Genomic DNA, 23,850 nt, shown 5'->3' with positions numbered 1-23,850 from the left:
CGTTTGGTTATCATGACATATGCTATTCTAATTTGGTTAGGATTTCCTTAGCTTCTCAATGATTATAACTTTTACAAAAGACACTCAATTGTACTGTGTTATCAGAGAGTTTACTATTTGTATTTATGACCTCTGGCCTGTCTTGACTGCCTAAGGTTTATAGATGTGTCATGAATACAAGAAATCCCTGAACCTGCTTCAATGCTCTCATAATTTTCTTGACTCTTTTATCTTTGCATTCATGGCCCAGTTGGCTGTCTTTATTAGACTAGTAACTAGTAAAAGTGGTTAGAAGGTGGTGAAATCTCAAATTAATACTAGTAAGTTGTTATTAATAAAATAATCTCCAAGTATAGTATTTTAAATAGTTGAAGTTAAATCAATGGCCAAGCAGGATAATCTCGATATTTTTTTAGTAAGTTTTTGAGGCGTCCGAGAAGGGGAAGGGGAAAACGAATAATGCATACATTGAAAAACTATTGTTAATTCATCAAATAAATTTTGTTTATTAAAACAATTCTTTTGCCAAAGTTTTGAAGCAAACACCTAACATTTGTTTCTAGAACCCTTTTAAATTGGGACTTTAGTTCTATTTTACGTTGTATTTACTACTATAATTTTACCATCAATTCACGAGTTATTGGTTGATGCAGAAAGAAGATTTAATCTTTGTATAAAATCTATCATCATTTAATGTAATGTTTAGTTACTGCTTTTGTTTTCCTCATAAATGTGTAATATCGAATTGCACTCATATATTGGTACGGAAACCATAGAAGAGGGGCAAGTGGATCAACAAGAAAGAGAGAGATACTCAAATCTATCACCACAAGATAGAATTAAGGGTGTCAAGTGGGCCGAGCCAATCCGAACCCGGCCCACCATCAGCCCGGCCTAGACCCATTAAGAGGTGTAAGGGGCTGGGCTAGGTGGGTTTTATTAGGGGGCTGAGCCGGATAAGGTGGACAGCCCACCAGCCCGGCCCGCCAGTAGTTCGGGTGATGGCCCACCGGGGCACCGGCCCGCCCCGACCCACTTCAAATAAAAAAAAAACAAGATAAGTATTACATTTATTACTAATAATAAGTATTTTAAAAACATTGTATCCCAATAAATTATGAGTCTCTTTTTACGGAGCACTTTAGTTTTCTTTAAAATTGTATTTTAAAGCTAGACAATCTTGTTTTCTCAACAAATATACCTTTGATACATTTTCAGTATATAGTATATATTAGATTGTGATAGTACTTATCTCAACAAATATACCTTTGATAAATCATTCAGTGCAATTTCATGCCTTTTCACAAGTGTCTACGCAACACACCAGTACCCCCCTCCACACCACACCCCTCTAATAGGCTTATACCCGACGCTCCGTACTTGTGGAGATATATGTCACCACAATGTTGACATTTAACATGTTCCTCATTTACTCGCTCAAAATGCATCCACACCGCACTTGAAGTTGATCTTCGAACTCGAGGAGAAAGTGAAGGTGAAGTAATGTACACTAGTTGAATAACAAATTTAGATAAAGAGAGAATTGTGTGAAAATGAAGAAGAATGGAGGGGTATTTATAGTTTGAAAATATGACAAAAGCGAAGTTATTCATAAATTTAGGGGTTCAAATAAAATTAGCAACGACTAGTTTTTTAAATTTACAACGGCTAGCTTATTGAATTTGACGACGACAAAACTTTTTTTTAATTTAGCAATTTTATCATTAGATGTAAATGTTAATTTTATTATTAGTAGTAAATGTAAATGTCTATTTTTGTATTAGAACTTAAAAAAAAAAAAAAAACCCGGCCCACTAACTATAACCCGACCCTTCCGGGGTGAGCTGGGTCGGACACCCCTTTCCCTCTCCAAGCCCGGCCCCCTAACTTACGGCCCGACCCAGCCCCTTGTGGCCTACGTTTAAATGGCCCGGCCCACTTAACACCCTTAGATAGAATTGCATTCATGTCTCTCTCGCATAAAGTTGAATGTCCCCGTATGTTGTGGTTATTAAATATTAATTATGTACTTACCTACCCTTTATTCTGATTGATATATTGTGAGAAAAGAAATACTATCATTTGTATGAGGCGCGCTGCGTAACTCAATCATAATAATATTTCGGTCTCTCGCCATAGAAACTCCATCTTGGAGGTTTTAGCGCTTTCTAACGAAGAGGATCTCCTAGGGCTTGAAGGAGAATTAGGCTCTCACTTAACGAATTAAATGAATGTCGAGGATTACAGGATGATAACTCTCACGAACTCTTAATGATAGAGTCATTTGACACCTCGATGTAGACTCATCACATCCTACAATTAAAGTATTTAACTAAGAGTGAAATTTCAACACCAAAATGAACCAGAATTAGCGACAAATATATTTCGTAGCTAAACAACAAAATTTATCGCTAATTATAAAATAGTGACAAATTATCATCAAATTCTATTAGCTACGAGCAATTTAGAAAGAATTAGCGATAAAATTCATAGTTAATCTCAATTTTTTTTTTTTTTTTTTGGAAGAATCATTGCCATTTCACAATATCCATAGGTGGTCCATGCTTTCATGAAATCGACCTTAGACATACATCCCTTTCATTTTCATATGAACAGATTAAAAGACTATGGATAGCTACCGATGCATCAATTGGTCCTTTTTGTCCGAGTTTCATTGAACATATTTATTGCTTTATGTATTATTCACGCAAAAAGCTAGCTAAAAAGATATGACCACAAATTAGACAATGTACCACCCTATATTATATGGTTCGACGTATCTTCTGAAATTTAATAATTACTCATGGACTAAAAAGGTCAAGATGCAAGGACTAAAAAGTAAAAAGACAATAGTTTTTCGATTAGACTTTTTTAATCTTAGGTAAGAAATATATATATGAATGTGTGGTATAACATAAGTTATTTTTAAGGAAAATTTTTAATGAGAAAGTTATTTGAATGTTTGGTACTAAAAAGAAAGTCAGTTTCCAAGTAAAACATTTTCATCCCAAGGACAAAAAAGTCTTTCCTCGCTTATGATAGGATCTTAACTTTTAACTTCATATTACTTGCTCAATTAATACTTAGATATTATTATTAATCTTTAATACTTCTTGATTTGCTAATATTATTGTTAATTCTTAACGAAAATGTTATCCACTTAAAAACCTAACACTGATTTTTTTTAGAAAATATTTTTCATGAAGAATAACTTATAACTTAATCATGATAAATTTATACACTTTTATTAGTTAATTAATATATTCATGTACCTTTATTTGCAATTTAACTATATTGAATTAATACAAGTTTATAATAAATATTGAGTAAAGCGGATAAGATTTTACGGAATTTAAACTGTCCAAACAAAACGAAAGCAAGCCAAGATAGTACTTTCCTGGAGCCACAGAAATACATAAGTGTAGGTCATAATATTAGATACTTGATCTGTCTTAAATTAGTTATCTGACTTTTAACTTTATCTTGTGCCAAAATTGTCTTCACTTTCAAAATGAAATTACATGTTTTTTAGTTTCTGGTTCAAATGTAATGACATACTTCTAAATTTATAAATAATTAACTTTAAATTTTGGAAAGCTTTTTATTTTACCCTTAACGCGATGATTTATAGTCACACAAATATTTATTTGTTTAACATTGGTTTCAAATAGAGGAGGATCTACAATTTTAAGTTTATGGCCTCTAAATTACTGCTCTGTTTGTTTATTGGATTTTGAATAAATTATTTATAAATTATACATGTAAAATGAGTTTTAATATAAATATAAGGATTGTGCCAAAATAACTTGTTCTGCCGAACCCCTAACGTCTATTGCATGTAGCTCTACCTCTAGTTTCAAAAATCTTTATTTGTTTATTAAGTTTTGTGTCCAGTTAAACTTCGTCACATAAAATAAAGCGATTATTTCCCCCCTACGAAGCCTAATAATGTAACTGAAAATATAATAGTAATATATTACAGTTAATTAAATTACATTAACAATATAAAATTCGTTTAGGACTCTAGTACTTGTAACATCATTCATGTATTTTAAAATTCAAAGATTGTGTATGGATTAAGGTAAATATTTACTCGGTAATGTTTACTATTACACTGATACAACTTACTGTTGTTAAGTAATCTAATAGAGTTAATATATATACACACTAATTGACCTTAAATAAGAGCTTAATCCAGGCTTAAAACATCATGTAAAGTTGTAAACTACTACGAAGCTCACATCATGTTATCAAATCTAAATTGCTGGCATGCAGAGAATCAGTGGCTTATCATTTATTTGTTTTATGAATCCCTAGATCATTATACCTACTGTCATTGTCAGATTTAGCAATTTAATTTCTCATTTATGCACTGTTTATATTATCTGTACACGACTTGCAATATAATCTCCATTTGTGTGCATCAACCATTAAACAAATAGCCTCTCACACCCTTATTAATGACAGCCTCACTATCATCACTCCACCGCCAATAGGTGCAGGTTCCTTCTTTAATTTTCAATGGACTAGTGATAGTAAATTTGCGATGACACTTACATATATTTATTAAGGGTAAATATTTAAACCTGTGAACTTTATCAAATGGTTCAAAGTTGGACACCATTTGGGATCAAATATATTCTTACAACAACAATAATAACATACCCAGTATAATCTCGCAAGTTGGGGGTCTGAGGAGGGTAGAGTGTACACAAATCTTAAGTCTACCTTGGGAGGTAGAAAGACGGTTTCCAAAAGATCATTGGCTCAAAATAAAGCAATAACAAAGCGGGTCAAATAGGGAGAAGGAAATAGTACTAACTACGACAAATCGGTGTGCTAAGCGAAGAACAAGAGACGGTAAATAATAACGGATATCCAAGGAAAAAACCTACATAAGAGAGGATCAAATATATTCTTGCGCATACAAAATTGCTCTAAATGTACTCTTATTCACTAACACTTTGAATCTTTTCCACACGTGGGCCTTTTTTTACGAGAAAAAAATGATCAAATTTGTCTTTGAATTATATATTCTTGCGCATACAAAATTGCTCTAAATGTACTCTTATTCACTAACACTTTGAATCTTTTCCACACGTGGGCCTTTTTTCACAAGAAAAAAATGATCAAATTTGTCTTTGAATTATGCAAATTAGTCCAAATTCGCCTCTGAATTTTGCAAAATTGTGCATATTTCATTTTTTGTCAACCATCATCCATTATCTCTCTAAGTCAATTACTACCATGTCGATTGATTCTCTCCACTTTCAAGAACACTGACTTGAAGACCACCATTACTCCACCATCACTTCATCTCAACGAAACTTACAGATAGAACACTCAAATACCATGCAAGATTCACGAGTCCGGAGCCTAAGGGGCATATTTTTGCACCCAAAAGACCAAAGGGGGTTGGCATTTTCAAGATAAACCAAAAGGGGTTTATCGTAGACTGCCCCACGTTTTGCAGCTCCTTTTAACGGAGCATTGTAACGTCTGTCTTCAACAAAAAAAAAAAATACTAAATCGTGGATCAATCCACGTTTTGCAAAGATTTTTTTTTTTTAAATCGTGGACTGGTCCACGTTTTGCAAAACATGTTTTTGCAACTCGTGGAACAGCCCACGTTTTGCAAAAAAACGATTTGCCTCAATTTTTTTTGGCTAAAACGTGCTGCTGTCTATTCCGTTTATTTTATTGTCTTGTTCTCTTTTTTCTTTTGTCCACTGAGCGTTTTTTGTTCTCTCCAACTTGAGGAAATAAGAGCTAAATGAAAGCATCAACTTTATGAATTTTACAAGATCACGATGGAAAAAAAGTTAGAAGGTCAAGCCGTATTAACATGTTATGTTATACTCACTTTTAATATGAAATGAACTTTTCTGAGTTTTAGACAAGATTTCATCATAAATACAATAATTACCTCCTCAAGTTTCTCACCTCTGGGTTCATAATACAATCAAACCTCTCTATAATGGTAGCGTTTGTCCGAAAACTTCATGACTGCTATAGTAAGGTGTTGTATGTATACTGGCATTTGATGTTAGATTTCATTTAGTTGTTATAAACAAAACTATGCAATTTTTTTTTTAACTTTTTATGCTAGTATAAATGAAACCAAAAATACTTGTTAATTTTAAAATTCCAATTGATTTTCATATTTCATTAATTAAAAATTGAAAAGACTAATAAATTACTAAGAAATCCATAACTAGTTATACCATACCGATAAAGAATTAAAATCTAAGGAACATATGCATTTAAAATTATTTAAATTTTCAAATTTGATGTAAGAGCTCTAAAATTGTAGATTGTTTCATAAATTCCAGTCTCTTAGTAATAATATAACGTTTGAACTGACGAAGATTTTTACTTTCAGCAAAAGGGAAAATAGCTTTCCCTTGAAGGTTGTTTAAGAACATAATAGTATAATTAAAAAAAATTAGATATTCATACTTGAAATTTACTATGTACATGACATTAATGATGATAATCATAAATATTTTAATATTTTATTTTATAGATAATATATTTCTTACAAAATATTATTACACAATATTTGAGTGTGGCTATTATAGAGAGGTAATTTTACAAAGAGTGTACCGCTATAATGAATTCCATTGCAGTTATAGGCAGAATGCTGTTATAGAGAAGTAAAATATAACATAAAAAATCAATTGCGGAGAAAATCAGGCCGTTATAGTGGTGAAATGTTGTTATGACGAATGACAATTATAGAGAGCTTTGACTGTAGACGTTAGTTTAATTTTCACGGTCCTTTTTTTCTTGCCAATTCCTCACTATAATAGAAAAATACAATAGAATCAAAATAAAAATAAAAAGCAGGCAATTTAAATAACCTTAACGATATTTTCATTAATGCAGAACTGCATCTACATGCAAATAGGGGTACAAGAAGTTTGGAAACGTGGACAGCACCACGTTTTAGCCAAAAACAAATTGAGGCAAATCGTGGACTGGTCCACGTTTTGCCCAAATCATTTTTTCGCAAAACGTGGGCTGGTCCACGATTTACCTTAGTATTTTTTTATTTTTTTTAAATTTTGTTGAAGACAGACGCTACAATGCTCCGTTAAAAGGAGCTGCAAAACGTGGGACAGTCCACGATAAACCCCTTTTGGTTTATTGTGGAAATACCAACCCCCTTTGATTTTTTAGGTGCAAAAATATGCCCTTTAGGCTCAAGACTCCAAGATTCACCACATTTAAATATGATATCTCTCACACCTTCACCTTTACCATTTTTCTTGTCACCGTTTTACCTTTGTCGTACGATTATCACTACATTAAACTAAATAATTTGACCGGTGCTTTAAGATATAATCCTTTTGCTAGATTGAAATGAAAAAAAAATGACATCTTATAATTTGTGGAGTATGTGACTATTTAAATTTAAATTAGAGAAGATGAATAACCTAGCTTGATTTAAATTTTAAACAAATTTGGATTTAGATTTTATTTAACACTAGATAAGCAAGCCTATTACGATAAATACTTGTGGTAAAATATCATTACAGCGGGTTGATTGTTGCATTGCACAATAAATTGCTCCCACATGAAATTAAAACATAGTGACACACGACTTTAAAAAACATAGAAGCAAAATGGAAAATTTTGAGAGTTTAGGGGCAGTTTGGTAGGAGGCTTTAGAGAAAATAATACTGGTATTCATTTTGGTATTATTTAATTCCTTATTTTGGTAGTGTTTTTAACCTAGGTATAATTAATACCTGTATAAGTTATACACCCTATTCGGTACTATTCTTATACATAGTAAATCATGGCATTAAAAATATCAATAATACACCCTATTCAGTACTATTTAGAGATTATGTAATGCATGTTATTTAATACAACAAATCAAACAATTGATAAAAAATAATGTTAGCATAACTAGTCTCAGCATAACTAACCCCAACATGACTAATACATCCTATACAGTACTATTTTTATATATCCTACCAAACGACCCCTTAATGACTTATGATATACCACCAAATTTTGTACTACTCCGTACCTCTTTTGAAATGGTTACATGGAGCTATTTTTCCCACAAAAATTAATCTCTGAACTAAATTTCATTAGTATAGAATAATATTGATCCCATATTTCCAAAAAGAAAAAAAGGTAATGCTTACCGTGTGTTAATTTAATGGATCAACTCCTTTTTAGTGAAAGGGTGTCGCTTTAACCCACTGAAAAAACATTAGCACGAGCAAAACTTTCCTAAACTCAAACATCAATGCAAATATTTATTAGTACAACTCACCCTTAAAAAAGAAACAGAAAAAGAAAAAACAAAAAAATGGGTGAGCCTAAATAGACTGGTCATCAATTAGTTTAATCAACTAGCTGTTACACTATCATAAAGATGAAAGATGCTTCCTTTTTACGAGAAAATGTCAAAAATGGTTCTTTACGCTTGAGTGCAGGTTCAAAATAGTCCTTTAAGTATGAATTGAACAATTTTGGTCATTTAAGTTTGTCAAAAGTTGACAATTTTGATTTTCATCAAATATTTAACAATTTATGTTCGTTATATTGGATAGAAATAGTGGGAAGAAAAAAGATTTAACCATAAATACTAAGAAAGTCACATCAAATATTTAAATGTGTAAAACAAAAAATTGCAATAGTCACTAAAATAATATATAAAAAATAGCAGAAACTATAAAAACAGTACTTCTTTATATGAGTTCCCGCTAATTTCCTTTTCTTTACAGTTCCCGTCAAATCATCAGATAGCTTTCGAAAAATATTTGACGAAGACTAAAAATATTATTCCTTCTGTCCCAATTTATGTGACACACGGTCTATTTTAGTATGTCCTAAAAAGAATATTACCTTTCTATATTTAAAAATAATTTAACTTTATGAGATTATTTACAACCACACATGTATCTAAGGCTTGTTTTGAACCACAAATTACAAAAATCTTTCTTTTTTCATAAACTTTGTTCCTAGTCAAATAGTGTCACACAAAATTGAGACGAAGGGAGTAACTTTTAGCAAACTTAAAGGACCAAACTGTTAAGTCTATACGTAAGTGACTATCATGAACCTATTATCAAACATAAGGGACCATTTTTGTCATTTCTCTCCTTTTTATTCTACCTTGGCCACATGAACAATTTATATGTGACTTTCTTCTCACTTTCTTCCTCACTTCCTTTTCTTAAACAAAAAATCTCACATACCCTTTACACAACCCCCACAAAATCACTACCAAATCTCTCTGCAATATTTTTGCGAAAAAAATGTCAACTCACAGAAGAAAAATAATTCTCAGCAATGTCACTGTAAAACTAGGCTGTAGTAGTAGTTGCATACGACCAAAACTCTCAAGCATATTCCATCCAAAACCTCGTCACAAATCCACAACATTTAACCACAAAAAAACACCAAAAACCAACTACTCTAACTACTCTTCTTGTAGTTCATGGGACACAACAACAACAACTTTCTCTCCACATTCAGACAGTACTCCAAATTACGAATCTTCCGATTTCAAAACCTCAAAAGCAGTACAAGGTTTTGGTCGTATAGGTGGTGAGAGTGTTGCTGTTGAGAAAGATTCTGATGATCCTTACTTGGATTTTCGACAGTCAATGCTACAAATGATTCTTGAAAAAGAGATTTATTCTAAGGATGATTTGAAAGAGTTGTTGAACTGTTTTTTACAGTTGAATTCACCTTATTACCATGGGGTAATTGTGAGGGCTTTTACTGAGATTTGGAACGGTGTTTTTTCGCTCCGGCCTGGTGTTGCCGGAGCGAGTTCGCCGTTCTTGCATGGCGGAGGAGGTCACGTGACTTATAGGTAAATGTCACGTGATATCTATCGAAGCTGCAATAACAATCACATATCCAGTATAATTCTACCAAGCGAGCTAGTTTTTAGTTTTTGCATGGGCGGAGGTCATGTGACTTTTAAGTGTGATCACGTGACTCCTTTTATCTTTTTCCCCTTATTTAAGTGTTTTCACGTGAAGTGTATGTAATAGTAGTAGGGTTGTGTGACCCATTAATATTTAGTAATGGGATAGGTTTCTAGAAATAGTTTATGTTTAGTAATGTGTTTTTAAGTTTTTCTTTTTAGCTCTTATTTTGTTTAAATTTAGGGGTAGGAAGAAAAAAGGTTCTATTTTCACAGCCTTTTTGATTATGCAGAAAAAAATAGTTAAGTGTTATATGTAGTCAAAAGGGTGGTCAAAAATGCTGTGAAAATTGTAATCTATTATTAGTAATGTACTGTTCTTTCTGTCCTTATTTTCCTTTTTTTTTTCTTTTTTTCAAATTTATCTGAAGTTACACTGAGACGGATTTAGGATTTGCACTTTATGAGTTCGGAGCCACTAAACTAATTGATTATTTGAGTTATACTGGGTTAAAATTTAATATCTACATACAACAGATTTATTAAAGCTGATACATACGATAGGCGAAGGAAAGATGTCAATTTTATAGCGTATGGGAGTGCAAATTTAATGAAGGATTGGAGAGGATCGGAGAGGTGGAAGAAAGGGTTCGGGTTTGATTGAAGAGTCTTGAGCCGTATATTATGAGAATAGTACATACAAATACAAATATAACATCTAAGCCAAAAATATTGAGTTCGACTTAACTCATAGATTCAATTGTGCATCCCCCCACCAAGAATACTGAAGAAGCCACTTTTATCTTGTGTTGGGTAAAGTTTCTACTAGTACTCCATTTTAAAAACTGTATAAAAGAAAAAAGATACTCCTTTCCATGCATGGCATGCTATGGAAGTTCAAAACATATGTAAATAAAAAGGTACTACTCGAGTACTGTTTCTATTTTGTTGAAGGAAAAAGAAAAATACTCTTAAGTACCCTTTGTGACCCAAATAATGTTAGGACTCGACAATCTGAATGCAACCGGAAGAAATAGGTATAAATACAATTCAGTTCAAGTCCTAGGATGAACAAAGGAAAAATATTCAGCCAAATAAGGTCTCTTATGTCAAAAAAAGAACATGGGACTTTTGGCCAAAAGGTAACTTGTCTTCCAAAAACAATCAAACAACACTACTTCAAAAGTAGATGAAAAAAAATTGGCTACTTCAAAAAGATGTTACAGTTTTCTTTCAAAATAGATGAAAAACCTTTATTACTTGAACGCTTAAAAATACCATTGAGTGTGTCAGAATCTTTAATTATTATTTATTCTAAAACTCAACACAAATACTGCATCTTTTTTTTTTTTTTGAGTGTTCAAGCAACATATAATTTGTCACTCTTTTCATTTAGTAAAGTGATCTTCCCACCTTTATTTTTCTTTTTTCCTCCCTTATTTCGATAGAAATATTAAATAATGAAATAGAATATTGTTTATAAAGGGAACAAAGATGAGTCATGCCTGAAAGTTGGTGCTTCTATTCTTCTATTCCATACTTTGGTCAAGATCCTTGTGGGGTTTGCAGCTGCAGCCCTCTTATGGTGGGAAAAGATAGACGTTGGGATTTGGAAAGTGGTCCATAAAATAAGTAAATAATTTGGAAAATGGGCCATAAAATGTAAATAAAATAATAAAGAGACAATTGTTTTAAATGCAATTGAATGAGAGTGGTAAATAGGGTTGTGTGAGCTTTGGAAGTTTGTACACAAGCCAACAATCAATTATCATTAGAACTCAAATGTGGTCATCCCCTCTTGATTGTTACCCTGTCATGACATGTGAAAATGCCTCCCCTACCCCCCCCCCCCCCGCCCCACCGCCCCCCTCCCCCAGGCAACGGATTTATTGAATTTTGACCTTCAATATTTTTTATGCGAAATAAAAACATATGATGAAAATTAGAAATAATATTAACAAATATTAGAGTTAAAAGTATATTTTTGAAATAATGCGTTTAAGTTTTAAGAATTTTAAAGATACAAATAATTAAATTTAAGTTTTGTATCAATTTCTACTCTGTCACAATCAAATTCATGACACGAATTATCTGTTTTAGCCTAACAAACCTCACAGTTTGCCCATCACGCTATGTTATCATCGAGCTTGAGTTATGCCTTATATAATTCTTCACTTTTCTCTCCCGTTTCAATACAAGATTCATTTATTATCAAGTGCACAACTTATTCAAAAGGTGGCTCGAGAAGTTTGCCTGTCTTCTCTATGACTTGCCCTCATCTACCTCCTCTCCTCCATCATGAGCGCCACATACAACCAAGATGTTGAACCGTTCACCTTCACTCAACAATCAAATATAACGGTTCTTTTACATTTTACATCCAGCATATGTAGCAAGAGATAAATTGTAACATTCACATTTTGAGTGTTGTCTTATATTTTGATGAACACTATTTTCGTTTCATAATAAGTGGTGTTTTAGGCTTTTCATTTTATTTTAAAATAAGTGGTGCATTAGGATTTTAAGAAGAAATTGATCTTATTCTTCCAAAATTATCTTTATATACATAATCAAGAATCATTAAGTAGTTTTTCTTTTCTAGACATCTAATTAGGGGTAAGTTAGTAAAAACAATTCTAATTTTCTAAGAGTGAACATTTTCTTAAAAGGTGTTCACAAGCTAAAAAAGAAACAAGGGAGTGATTAATTTGAAATGAATATTTTTCAATTCTATGCTCCATAAATATTGTGATTAAGCACGCATAGTCTAGTCATAATAAAGGACAAAAACATGCACAGTATTCACTAAAGTAACTCCTACCATATTTTCAACTTCAAAGCAAAATAGAGATGAATTCACTCATTATGTCCTGTGAATTGTGTGATGGGGTTACTTTACCAAGGCAATTAATAATACTTAATCAGACTTTTCAGTACAAGTCTTTAATTTCACAAGAAAACAGCCCACTTCTTTCCCTTGTTTTAATGCATCTAAAGTACAAAAAAAGAAAGAAAGTTGATTTTAATAATTAAACTTTAATATATGTCTTTGGTGCCTCTAATTATGAAGAATTGTCTTTATTCAGTTTTTGTAACAACCAACTTGTCCTTTTTCAACAGTGTAATAATCATTACACATTGGATATTAAAATGATCACGAGTGCGCTAATACCTTTTTTTTCTTTTTTCAATAATGATCCAGAATAAATTTATATGACTATTTAGGTCAAATGTAATAATTTATGCTTATTTAATGTCATTTCTATCTTTTCTTCTCAAAGTTTATCTTAATTTAAAATTGTACAATAGAGGTTATGGTGGTTTTTACATAAGTGTGGCCAAATTTGGATCAAATTGATGTGGCAATTTAGCAACTTTTTTTTTTTTTTGGTTGAAGCTCAATAGTAATTCATTACTCTCTCCCGATCAAAAAGAGTATCCGCTTAGCTTTTATTTTTTTGTTCAAAAAGAGTGTCCACTCATCAAATTAAGAAAATCAAATTAAGAAAGAATTAAATTTATTTTTCAAGTTTGGCCTTATAAAGTGTTAAGTGACAAATTCTAATACCTATTTAATAAGGGGTAATTTAATTAAATTACCTATTTTTGCTTATGAGTTAGTATTTTCTTAAGGGGTATGCAAATGGCTAAGTGGATACTCTTTTTGAACCAGCAAGAGTATCTTTTTATTTTCATCTGGTATTCCAATAGGAAAATTTACTTGCCATAGCTATCTCTAAGACTTATTTATGAATAATAACTACCTTATTTTTTATTTAATTTTTGTAGCTTTATTTTTCCAAAATTACATTTCATAACTGGTCCAATAACTTTTGAAATACATGTACCTCTCTATTCTCCCTCACTACATATTTAAAATTTATCATCTTCTCCAAATCCTAAAAAAAAATCTCACTCCTCTCTCCCCTTCCCCTCACTGCCGCCTCTCTCCCTTCCTTTCTCTATCTCCGACCTCTCTTCTCCTTCAGCCAAACTTCGTGAGGCAACTGAGCGTTAAAGCTCGTAGAAACTGTAGCAACGTCGTTGTTGCACAAGTTGTTGCTGCTTCCTAGTCGAATAACAACCATGACTTTACTCCGGCGTCTGCTAAAGCTGTCGATGCCGCTGCCATTGCTCCCGTTGTTGATGATGATGAGGTGGCAGTGACGGTGGTGGAACGACCCTAAATCTGAGAATACACTCAGATCTGGAAAAAAAAGGGAGAAGTGGGTTTCACCGAAGCCACCACTACCACCACCACTATTACTACCATCTCCATCTCCAAACTCGTAAAAAACCTTAAGGTTCTAGTTCTTCAGATCTGAACTCCATATGCTTCATGTATTAATGATTTTTGGTGGTGGTTCGGTATGGTTTTTGGAGTGGAGGAGGATAGTGGTGGATCGAAGAAAGGCGGCGGAGGAAGGAGGAGGTTTTTTCCAGTTTGTTGTGGTAGTTCGGTAGGGTTTTTGGAGTGAAGCAGGATGGTGGATCGGAAGAAAGGCGGCGGAGGAAGGAGGAGGGTTTTTCCAGTTGTGGTGGTGGTTCGATAGGGTTTGTGATTGTGGTGTTTTAGTATATTTTTGTGTATTTCGCTATATTTCAATGTACTGTTTCAGTATATTTCTGTATATTTCAGTGTACTGTTTCAGTATATTTCACTATATTTCAATGTATTTCTAATTTACGAAACAGCTTCTAATACATTTCATTGTATTCCATTGTATATGCGCATATTACAATTTTATATTTCTTAAACAATCAACCATATTTCATTGTATTCCAGTGTATATTTTTCTGTATTTGAAAGTATTTCTAAAAGTTTGGAATGGAGTAATTTGGAGAGAGAAACATGAGTTGTTATGGAACTTCAGCCATTATGCGTGATACATGATTGATTTAATTTGACTTACCATTTAAAATGAAAGAAGAGAATATATTTCATAAATACAGCCTATTTTTACTCTGCCAAATTTTGTATTTTCGTGTATTTCAAAAACGCGAAATACAACCGAATACAAAAAAAACCTAGCAAAAATCTTTTGAATGGAGTGATTTTGATAGAGAGACATTAGCTGTAATGGAACCTCATGAGGTTTGCGTGAATCATGAAACCATTAATATAAATTACCATATAATTTGAAAAAGATTTTTATTGCCATAAATATAGCCTTTTTTTATTCAACAGCCACGCTGTATTTCACTGTATTTAAAAAACGCGAGATACAACTGAAATACAGCCAAAAGCAGCTACGAATTGTAAATCTTCAACTTATAGCTATAACTTGTTAGAAGCTATTAAAAGGTAGTTATTTATGTAAGTTTTACATTCCAATATCTATTTTTCAGCTCAACTAACTTGAATTTACCGAAAAAAGTGTGAAGCTACCTCTATTTACGAATTTAGGAGAACTCTGGTATTTTTGGTGTAAACTTTTTGTAGTAGTATTTAAAAATTCACTTAACATGTGTGAATAACTTATTTTAAAAATAACTTACATTTTTTTTTCAAAATCAAAACTCATAATCATAGTCTCTGGCCGAAAAATTCAAATTTCAAGTAAAATGCTCTCTAATAAAATTAAGTTTATTCCCAAAATTCGAATTCGGGACTTGAAAACTCATACTCCACCATAAAAAATTAACGGTGCTAGTACTTCTTTTTTTCTTCCTTTGTTAATGGTGGTACTAGTGCTTGACTAGTTATCATGCCTAACTGTGAAACAGTACCAAGAATTAAGATTGGTACCTCATAGAATATTTAGTGAAAGAGTTTAAAGCCTTGCATTGGAAATGTATACATATTTTAGATTATCAAACAAAACTAGTACTATTTAAGTTACAATGAGAAGTGGTAACTTTTTTAAATAACAAATTTGATATATTAAACTTAAATCATAAAGTAAAAATCTAATATTATCAGTCTTGATTCTTCCTCTTCCACTTTGTCCCTGCAATTATAAAAGTTGTGCTTATAAATGGAAATGCTTTTCCTTTTTATTGAGTTGGAGAAAGAGAATCAAAATTAAAGTAGGAACTTAGAACAATTTGATTTTCAAAGAAAATAAGTTGTAGATAAGGAATGTTTTGGGAAAAGGGTCAAAAATACCCCTTTACTTCGGAAAAAGGGTTAAAAATATCCTCCGAATTTATTTTGGGTCAAAAATATCCCTCTCATCCTTAAAGTTTTCAAATATACCCCTCTCTTGACGGATATTATCCCCCAAAAATAATCCAAAATTATTTTTTAAACCCGCTTCATCATTTAAACCTGACTCAACTAAATAATCACCCATAAGATCTCCTTATTCTCCCAATACGTAGGTTTGAAGTTTGAGGGAATTGGGGGAATAAGGGGATCTTATGGGTTATTATTTAGGTGGGTGAGATTTAAATGATGGAGCATGTTTAAAAAATAATTTCGGGTTATTTTGGGGGATAATTTCCGTCCAGACAGGGGTATATTTGAAAACTTTAAGGATGAGAGGGGTATTTTTGACTCAAATAAGTTCGAAGGATATTTTTAGCCCTTTCCAAAGTAAAGGGGTATTTTTGACCCTTTTCCCTATATCTTATCCTATAAACTTCCAAAAACATTACCTTTCTCGTGAAGTCTACTCCAACTTTTTTTTTTCTACTTAATTGTGCAGTATTCAGATTTAAAAATAGTATCTTACTAATCGAAAATGCATTAAATCCAAGAGGCCGTTTGTTTGCATGAATTTGGGTTATCCCGAATTACCGATATAAAATTTAAAATTAAAATTTTTCAGTGTTTGATTATCCTTATTAGTTAAAATTATGATAAACTTTATATTAAAATTACAGAATAATCTATAACATATAAAACGTGAGATTGTAAAGGGTCGTTTGGTTCAAAACAAGATTATCCCAATAATAATCATGCGATTATAATCGGGATAACCTTGTTTTTAACCATGAACTAATAGACCCCCTAATAATAAAATAAAGAAAACAAACGATCCTAATTGAACTTCAAAATATCTCTATCTTGTCTTGTCTAGCTGGATTTTTCTCGTTACATATATGCTGAACAATTAATTCCTTGTAGATAAGTAGACACAAAAATTAGCTATATCTTAGTTCATGTTAAGTTGTTTTCTTAATGGGAGACATATTTGTTGCCAACAAAAATAGACAGAAAGTGATAGAACAAATTTAAGAAGAGCATGAAAGTACAAAGGCTGGAAGATAATTCGATATTTAGACCTCATAAAAAGTTTTTGAAAGTGAAATGATAGAAAATTTGGGTCCAATTGTTCTGAAAAAGTGGTTAGTCTTTAAATGGTGGTCATTTTCTTTGAGAAGAAAGTTAGAAGGGGCAAAAAGAAGTTTATTGGTAACATGTGGGACTCCATAAGTAGAATTGTCAACTCTCAAAAAGATGCTTATGAAGTCCTACTATTATACTCCATCTGTTTCAATTTATGTGAACTTATTTGACTAGACACGACATTTAAGAAAGAGTGAAGACTTTTAAAACTTGTGGTTCAAAATAAGTTTTGAATATTTGTGTGACTGTAAATCATTTCATAAAGTGAATTTGTTTTTAAATTAGGAAAGAGATTATTCATTTTGGCACAGACTAAAAAGAAAATAGGTTTACCTAAATTGAAACAGAGGGAGTATGAGTTTTCATGAAAGTGGGGATTCCTATTATTGTTTAACCCATATTTCTCCAACAAAATTTCAAAAAATCATTTGGAAATGCAATTTAAATAATTTTTTTTATTTTTTAGAATTTAGTGCAACTTTTTGATGTAAAACTTATGCTATTATTAGTGTTTTTTTTGGTGTGAAGTATAGCTTTTTTGTGTTGTGGTTCTAGAATTTTGATGCGTCATTCTTGATGTTTAAATCTTTTTTTCCGCATTTCTCAAATCTAACAGACATAATTGGCTAAAATATTTGACGAAGATCAAAAGTGCTCACTTTTGAAAAACTTAATGACAAACTTGCCAGGAGTATATTGGAGGGACTACTTTGAACTTAACCCGAAAAATGGAGAGTGCTTTATAACTGTGGTGATTTTTCTTTGAGAAGAAAGTTAGTAGGAGCAAAAAGAAGTTTATTTGGAACATGTGGGACTTTAGAAGTGGAATTGTCTACTCTAAAAAGATGACTAGAAAGCACAATATGTTTTCATGGAAGTTGGGATTCCTATTATTATGTTTCTTTTTTCCATCAGGATTCCTATTATATAGTAACCCATATTTCTCATAAAACAAAAATTGCAAAAGTGATTTGCTTCTTTTCTTCAACTTATCAACAAGACAACACCTAAAAAATAAAGGGCCAGTAAATAAGTCGATTATCAACAAGACAACACCTAAAAAATAAAGGGTCAGTAAATAAGTCGATTTGTTTATTTTCTTCTTTTCTATTTTTCTCATTGTACACACAAATTAGTTAAGGCAATGACGGAGAGAGCGAGAGAGGGGGTTGAAAAAAAGTATAAATGACTGACCCTTTTCTTGGCAAAAGACATAAATTGACCCTTAAGCTTGTCTCCAAAAGTCATTTTACTATACAGGCGACCTATTACACACCTGAACATCGCAAAAGTGAATTTAATACCACCTTATGAGCTAATGTGGCACAAAAAAAATTATAATTAAATAATAAGGGAGTAAGAATAAAATTAAAGCAAAAATAAATTTTAATTACAATAAAAAACTAATTCCCACCCCACCCTCTTCTCCTCCACCTCTTCTTCTTCTTCATCCCTAACCCCACCTGCCACCCCCACTCTATCTTCATGCCCCCTCCCCGTTCTCTTCATCCCCTGTTTTTCTTTTCATTCTCTCTCCTCCCTTCACGCCACCACGCCACCGCCCCATCTCTCCTCTTCAGGCCACCCCACCCTACCCCCCAAACTCCTTCCTTTCTTCTTCATTTCCCCCTTTCTCACTGATCTCATCCCATTTCTGTATGGGTGTAATTTGTTTAGTTTTTTTCATCTAAATAGTGGATAGAATCACTAATTAAACTATGTGGGTAAAGATTTTGAATACCTATTTTTTTTTTATATTGAAAGTACGTTGGATCTGTCGGCCACGTGGCAAGATGGAATTGGCTCGGCCGGTGGTGGTGCCGCTGTTGGGTGTGGCGGTGGTGGGGAGTGCTCCACCATCTCTTTTCTCTTGACCAATTAATTTCAGTTCCCTATTTTTGTAAACAAATGAAAGTACCGACGTCGATTAGAGGTAATATAAAAAAGAAACACGATTTTTACTGTGGTGGGTTGGGTTATTTAGTGATGAAGAAGATATAATTATTGGAGGAGTGATGGTGATGGTGTTACGGTGGTGGATAGAGAAGATGAGGAAGAAGGGGGGGGGGGGTGTTGAGGGGTTATAAATTTTATATTTTACAATAAAGAAAAAGAAAAATTAAATAAAATTTTAACTAAAAGAAAGGAAAAAGAATTTAAAATTTAAAAGAAATCTAATGTGTAGTTGACGTGGCGGCGAGTGTATTACAACTCTCCTTGTGCAATTGGTTATGTGTGCATTAGGGTGGTATTAAATTCACTTTTGAGATATTCCGATGTGTAATAGGTCGCCTGTATAGTTTAAGTGTGAAAATGACTTTTGGGGACAAGTTTAAGGGTCAATTTATGCCTTTTGCCCCTTTTCTTTCATATCCTTTTTGTTTTCTTCCTATTTTTGACTATTAAGAACTTAATAACATCAACTTTTCACGGTATACAACAATATACAACTTTATTCACCTACTGTAGATGATGTATCAACCTTGGATAAAAGTGTATAATAATGTATAAGAGGTGTTTATACACACTTTTACACTGGTAGACAATATTATACAAACTTAGACAAGAGGTTTATATACATAAGAGGTGTTTATACACACTTCAACACTGTATAAAAATATATAATAATGTGGATCTAGATAGGAGATTTGGATAGCAAGATCCGGCGATCTTTTCGGCGGATCTGGATAGCAAGATCCGGCGACCTCTCCGATGGATCTAGAAAGGAGAGGATGAAGGAGACGATCTCTACGGCGGAAAATGCGGGTAAAAAATAAAAAAAAAATGGGCTAAACCGGGTAATTACTTTTCCCATATCAACATAGATTTTGATACTTTAAGTTTGTCAGAAGTGAGTATTTTTGGTCTCCGTCCAGTATTTAACAAACTCATTTATATTTGACGAAAATTGCGGGAAAGAAAATGTTACATCTCGTGTTTTCGTGTGTTAGAAAGCGTTCAAATTACAAGACATAAGTAGAGGATGACAAGGTTATCTCCAAGCTTATAGGTGGTTATAATGATAGTACAGATATGTCGTAAGGATTAGAAGTTAAACAAATCGAAGAAAATAAGTTTCGTCGAGGTTCGACATTTATTTGAATGAAATACGGTCCAAGTTATAATACCCCGTATTTTTGGACTAGAAGATTGAACCGTCCAACATGAGCAGATCTACCCGAGCCCGGAGGATTTGGTCATAAAAAAGTATACAGATCGAGAGCTCACTGTATAAAAAGATGAAGTTTTGAAAGGCTTTAGGATACAAAAGTGTGATGGCGGTGATTGAAAATAATATTTTGTGTGTGGAAAAAGATGCTATGGCCTAGGGTTATATCACATAAATATGATAATGAGTATATGAAGTGTGTTAAAATGATTAAGTGAATTGAGGACAAGAAATTAATTATGTGAATAATTAGTGAAATGTTGAATGTTAGTGAGAGATTAATTAATTAATTAATCAATTATGGATGACTATTGCAGTGGCTGTCCGCGTGGAAGAAATGCAAGAGCGACTAAGGTTATATTAATATAGGGGGCATCATGAGGATATTTTCATTTCATCCGTAAGATAGAATCATTTCACTTTGGTAAACTTGCTAGAAATAGAAAAAAACGTTGCAGCAACTATATTCTTCATTTTGGAGAATTCATTCTCTCACTTTGGAAATTCATATACCACTTTGAGAATTATCTTGAAGATTATAAACGATGTTATGAGAAATAGATGCGACAACATGATTTTACCTTTTTAGCAATTATCGTTATTCCATTTTGTTACTGGTTTTGCTCAGCATTTCGATCTCGTTGTCCCATTTTGTCGCGTTGTTGAAGGCGGGCTTTGGTATGCATTTTTAAAAAGTTTGGTATTCGGTACGGTACTCGGTATTCATAGAGAAAATCTGAAATACCGAATACCATACTGTAGTATATAATTACATATACAATTCATATATCTTAGTATTATAATACTAACAAATATATAAACCAGTATTATTAGAAAACTAATTGTTTAAACGTTGGAACTTTGACTACTTTATCTTTATTTAAATGTCTTTTGTGTAATTGATTTATGAAGAGGATTGCTTGTACTTTCTTTTGAATATTTTTACATGTGTAAGGTGTTTAGTACATAATAATTGAGACGTTTCTTAAGTTGCGGAAGTCATAATTCTCCACGATATGAGTATATGTAATTCGAAGTCGGACTATGGTACCGATTTACCGTACCGTAAAATACCGAAATCGAACTTTAAAATACCGAACCATACTGAATTAATTAGGTACGGTAATGGTATAGTATTTTTAGAAATCGAAAATCGAAATTACTGTACCGAAATTTCAAATACCGTACCATGCACACCCCTAGCATGTACTGATGCGGAATATAATATGACATGCATGGTGAGAATGAAGCATAGGTTAAGTAATCATAAGTTCTGAAATTAAATGATAAATGCTGAACCAATACTAGCTATACGATTCTGAATATCTGACTTGACATAACTGAACTAGTCTAGTCTATGAAACCTCTGATATGAGTATGGCTGCTAAACTATCTACAGATATGATTGCTAAACTATCTACCGGATCAAGGCCCCTAGCATACCTTGATTACATAACTGACAATAAATAAAAAATATAAAATCCCGAATGAGATAGAACTCACCAATAGTTGGTATGTGCAAAGTCCTAACGAGTTGATCTGTCGTCCTGTAAATCTACATTGTGAAATGCTGGCCCCCAGGTAATAAATGAGACGTCAGTACATTCGAATTGTACTGGTATGTAAAGCAACTGAACGAAATAAGCATGACAGATGAAATAACAGAACTAAAACTGTATTTGTAAGCTGAACATGAACATGAATAAGATATTTTAAGTCTGTAAAGATATTTGTGGGAGAGCATTAGTATAATTGATAAGTAACCACCACATAAGCACGTGGCATCTGAGTTTTGCCCGATCAGCTAAGTCATCTTCGCTGGAGTACAAGACATGAACATGACATGAATGAAACCAATAACCCGCAATGGGTAAACATGAAGGAATCGTCCTAACTTGGCGGAGCGATCCTTATCCTACGCTGGCATACGCAGTTTCAGGTATTAAACTTTCTCGGTAACCTGTGCAACTCCCAAAACATGAACATCGATATAATTGGCTTAGTAGCCTATGAATTATATAAACATGATTGTAAATATGATTTGTGATTGTATTGTACATGAAGATAAATATATAGTATAACTTGTATGAAAACATGGAAGCATGTAGAAGTTCATGAAAATAAACATAAAAGTTTATATCTTACATTTAAGAACCCATAGAATGCAAGACATGGGTATTCATGGATCACAGACGGATTCTTAATAACCAAAATGGAATGTCAAGAATACAATAACAAATTAGTAATACAAACATGGTATAGCATGATACTTGTAACTTAGGGTTATCATCAATTTTAATAAAAAACCTAGGTTTATGGAACTTCATATTTTCATGGATGAACGTGGCGTGGGGAAGAACAATGATGTTCCCACACGTGGATAGAAACCCTACATACCTGTTAATGCTCCAAAACTTGTAACTAATGGTCTGAACTTGGAGAAGAATCCAAAAACCTTAATCTTGAATCCCTTAGATGGTTTTTCTTGAAAACCCTAGGTTAGAAACAATGGATTCTTGTTTAGAAATCATGGATACATGTTAGAATTCACTTGAAAGGCTTGGAATAGGCTTACCTTGGTGTATCACGATGGTAGGAGGAGAAAAGCTTCGTGCTAGGGCTTGAGAATATGAAAAGTGGGATTAAAAACTGAAGTCCCGAATTTATACTATTTGATGAAGCGGAGAAAGTACAGGCACAATGTACGCCTGTACAATATTGTACGTCCCATACAATCTAGGCGTATCTCATGTGTCAACTTTCAGAAACCACGATTTTTAATCTGTGAGTTACGTGATGAAAAGTACAACCTGTACTTTAAAGTACGTCTTGTATAAATTGTACGGCTAAGAAGTATGGCCCGTATAATAACGTACGACCCGTACAATAATGTATTGCCCTTACATTCAGGCCGTACCCGTAATGCCAAATTCCAGTGGTTTGTTTTTCTCCTATGTGAGGTACGTCTAAGAAGTACGGTCCGTACATTTTGACGTAAAACGTAATTTTACCGTTCCCAGGGAAATTTTAATCCAACCACTTTCCATCTTGGTTTCTAAGTGTCGAATCATGAACGTAACTTAGTTAGGAGGTACGAGGTGTTACACCCTATCCCGGCCATAGTACAGTCATTACTTCTTAAAGGCTTGTAGACGTATCCTGTATGTTATGTATGTAAGAGTAGCGGCCTTGCCGACCCTTTTATATGCTCATTTTGGTAGTGTTGTTTGTAGACGTTCATGGCAGCCTCGTCGGGCTGCGCAGTTTTATCTATCTATCTATCTACATATATATAGGTGTGCTAACCTTTTAGACGAGACTGATGTTATGTTCAGGTGATTCAGGATAAGGCCTTGTCGGTCTGGTTGGTATTGTCCGTTTGCATGTAGGACTCGTCGGCCTAAGTTGTGGGTTACCCCTCCAGAGTTACAGTTACAGAGTGGCACGCTGGGGCTGAGTATGGCACCGGGTGCCGGCCACGCCTCT

General features: G+C 33.0%; 1 protein-coding gene across 1 annotated transcript; it reads left to right on the top strand.

Annotated features, from left to right (window-relative positions):
• Nucleotides 1-9,172: 9,172 nt before the first annotated feature.
• LOC132629229 (transcription repressor OFP6) lies at nt 9,173-10,483 on the top strand. The gene has a single exon (XM_060344941.1). It carries the CDS (start codon nt 9,282-9,284, stop codon nt 9,846-9,848), a length of 567 nt encoding a protein of 188 aa, XP_060200924.1. The 5' UTR covers nt 9,173-9,281; the 3' UTR covers nt 9,849-10,483.
• Nucleotides 10,484-23,850: the final 13,367 nt, after the last annotated feature.

The sequence above is a fragment of the Lycium barbarum genome, chromosome 2, assembly GCF_019175385.1.
Source record: "Lycium barbarum isolate Lr01 chromosome 2, ASM1917538v2, whole genome shotgun sequence".
Classification (NCBI taxonomy): domain Eukaryota; kingdom Viridiplantae; phylum Streptophyta; class Magnoliopsida; order Solanales; family Solanaceae; genus Lycium; species Lycium barbarum.
This window is presented reverse-complemented; position numbering and strand designations above follow the sequence as displayed.

Coding starts and splice junctions, on each gene's coding strand:
- LOC132629229 (XM_060344941.1), top strand. CDS start 9,282: ATGTCAACTCACAGAAGAAAAATAATTCTCAGCAATGTCACTGTAAAA.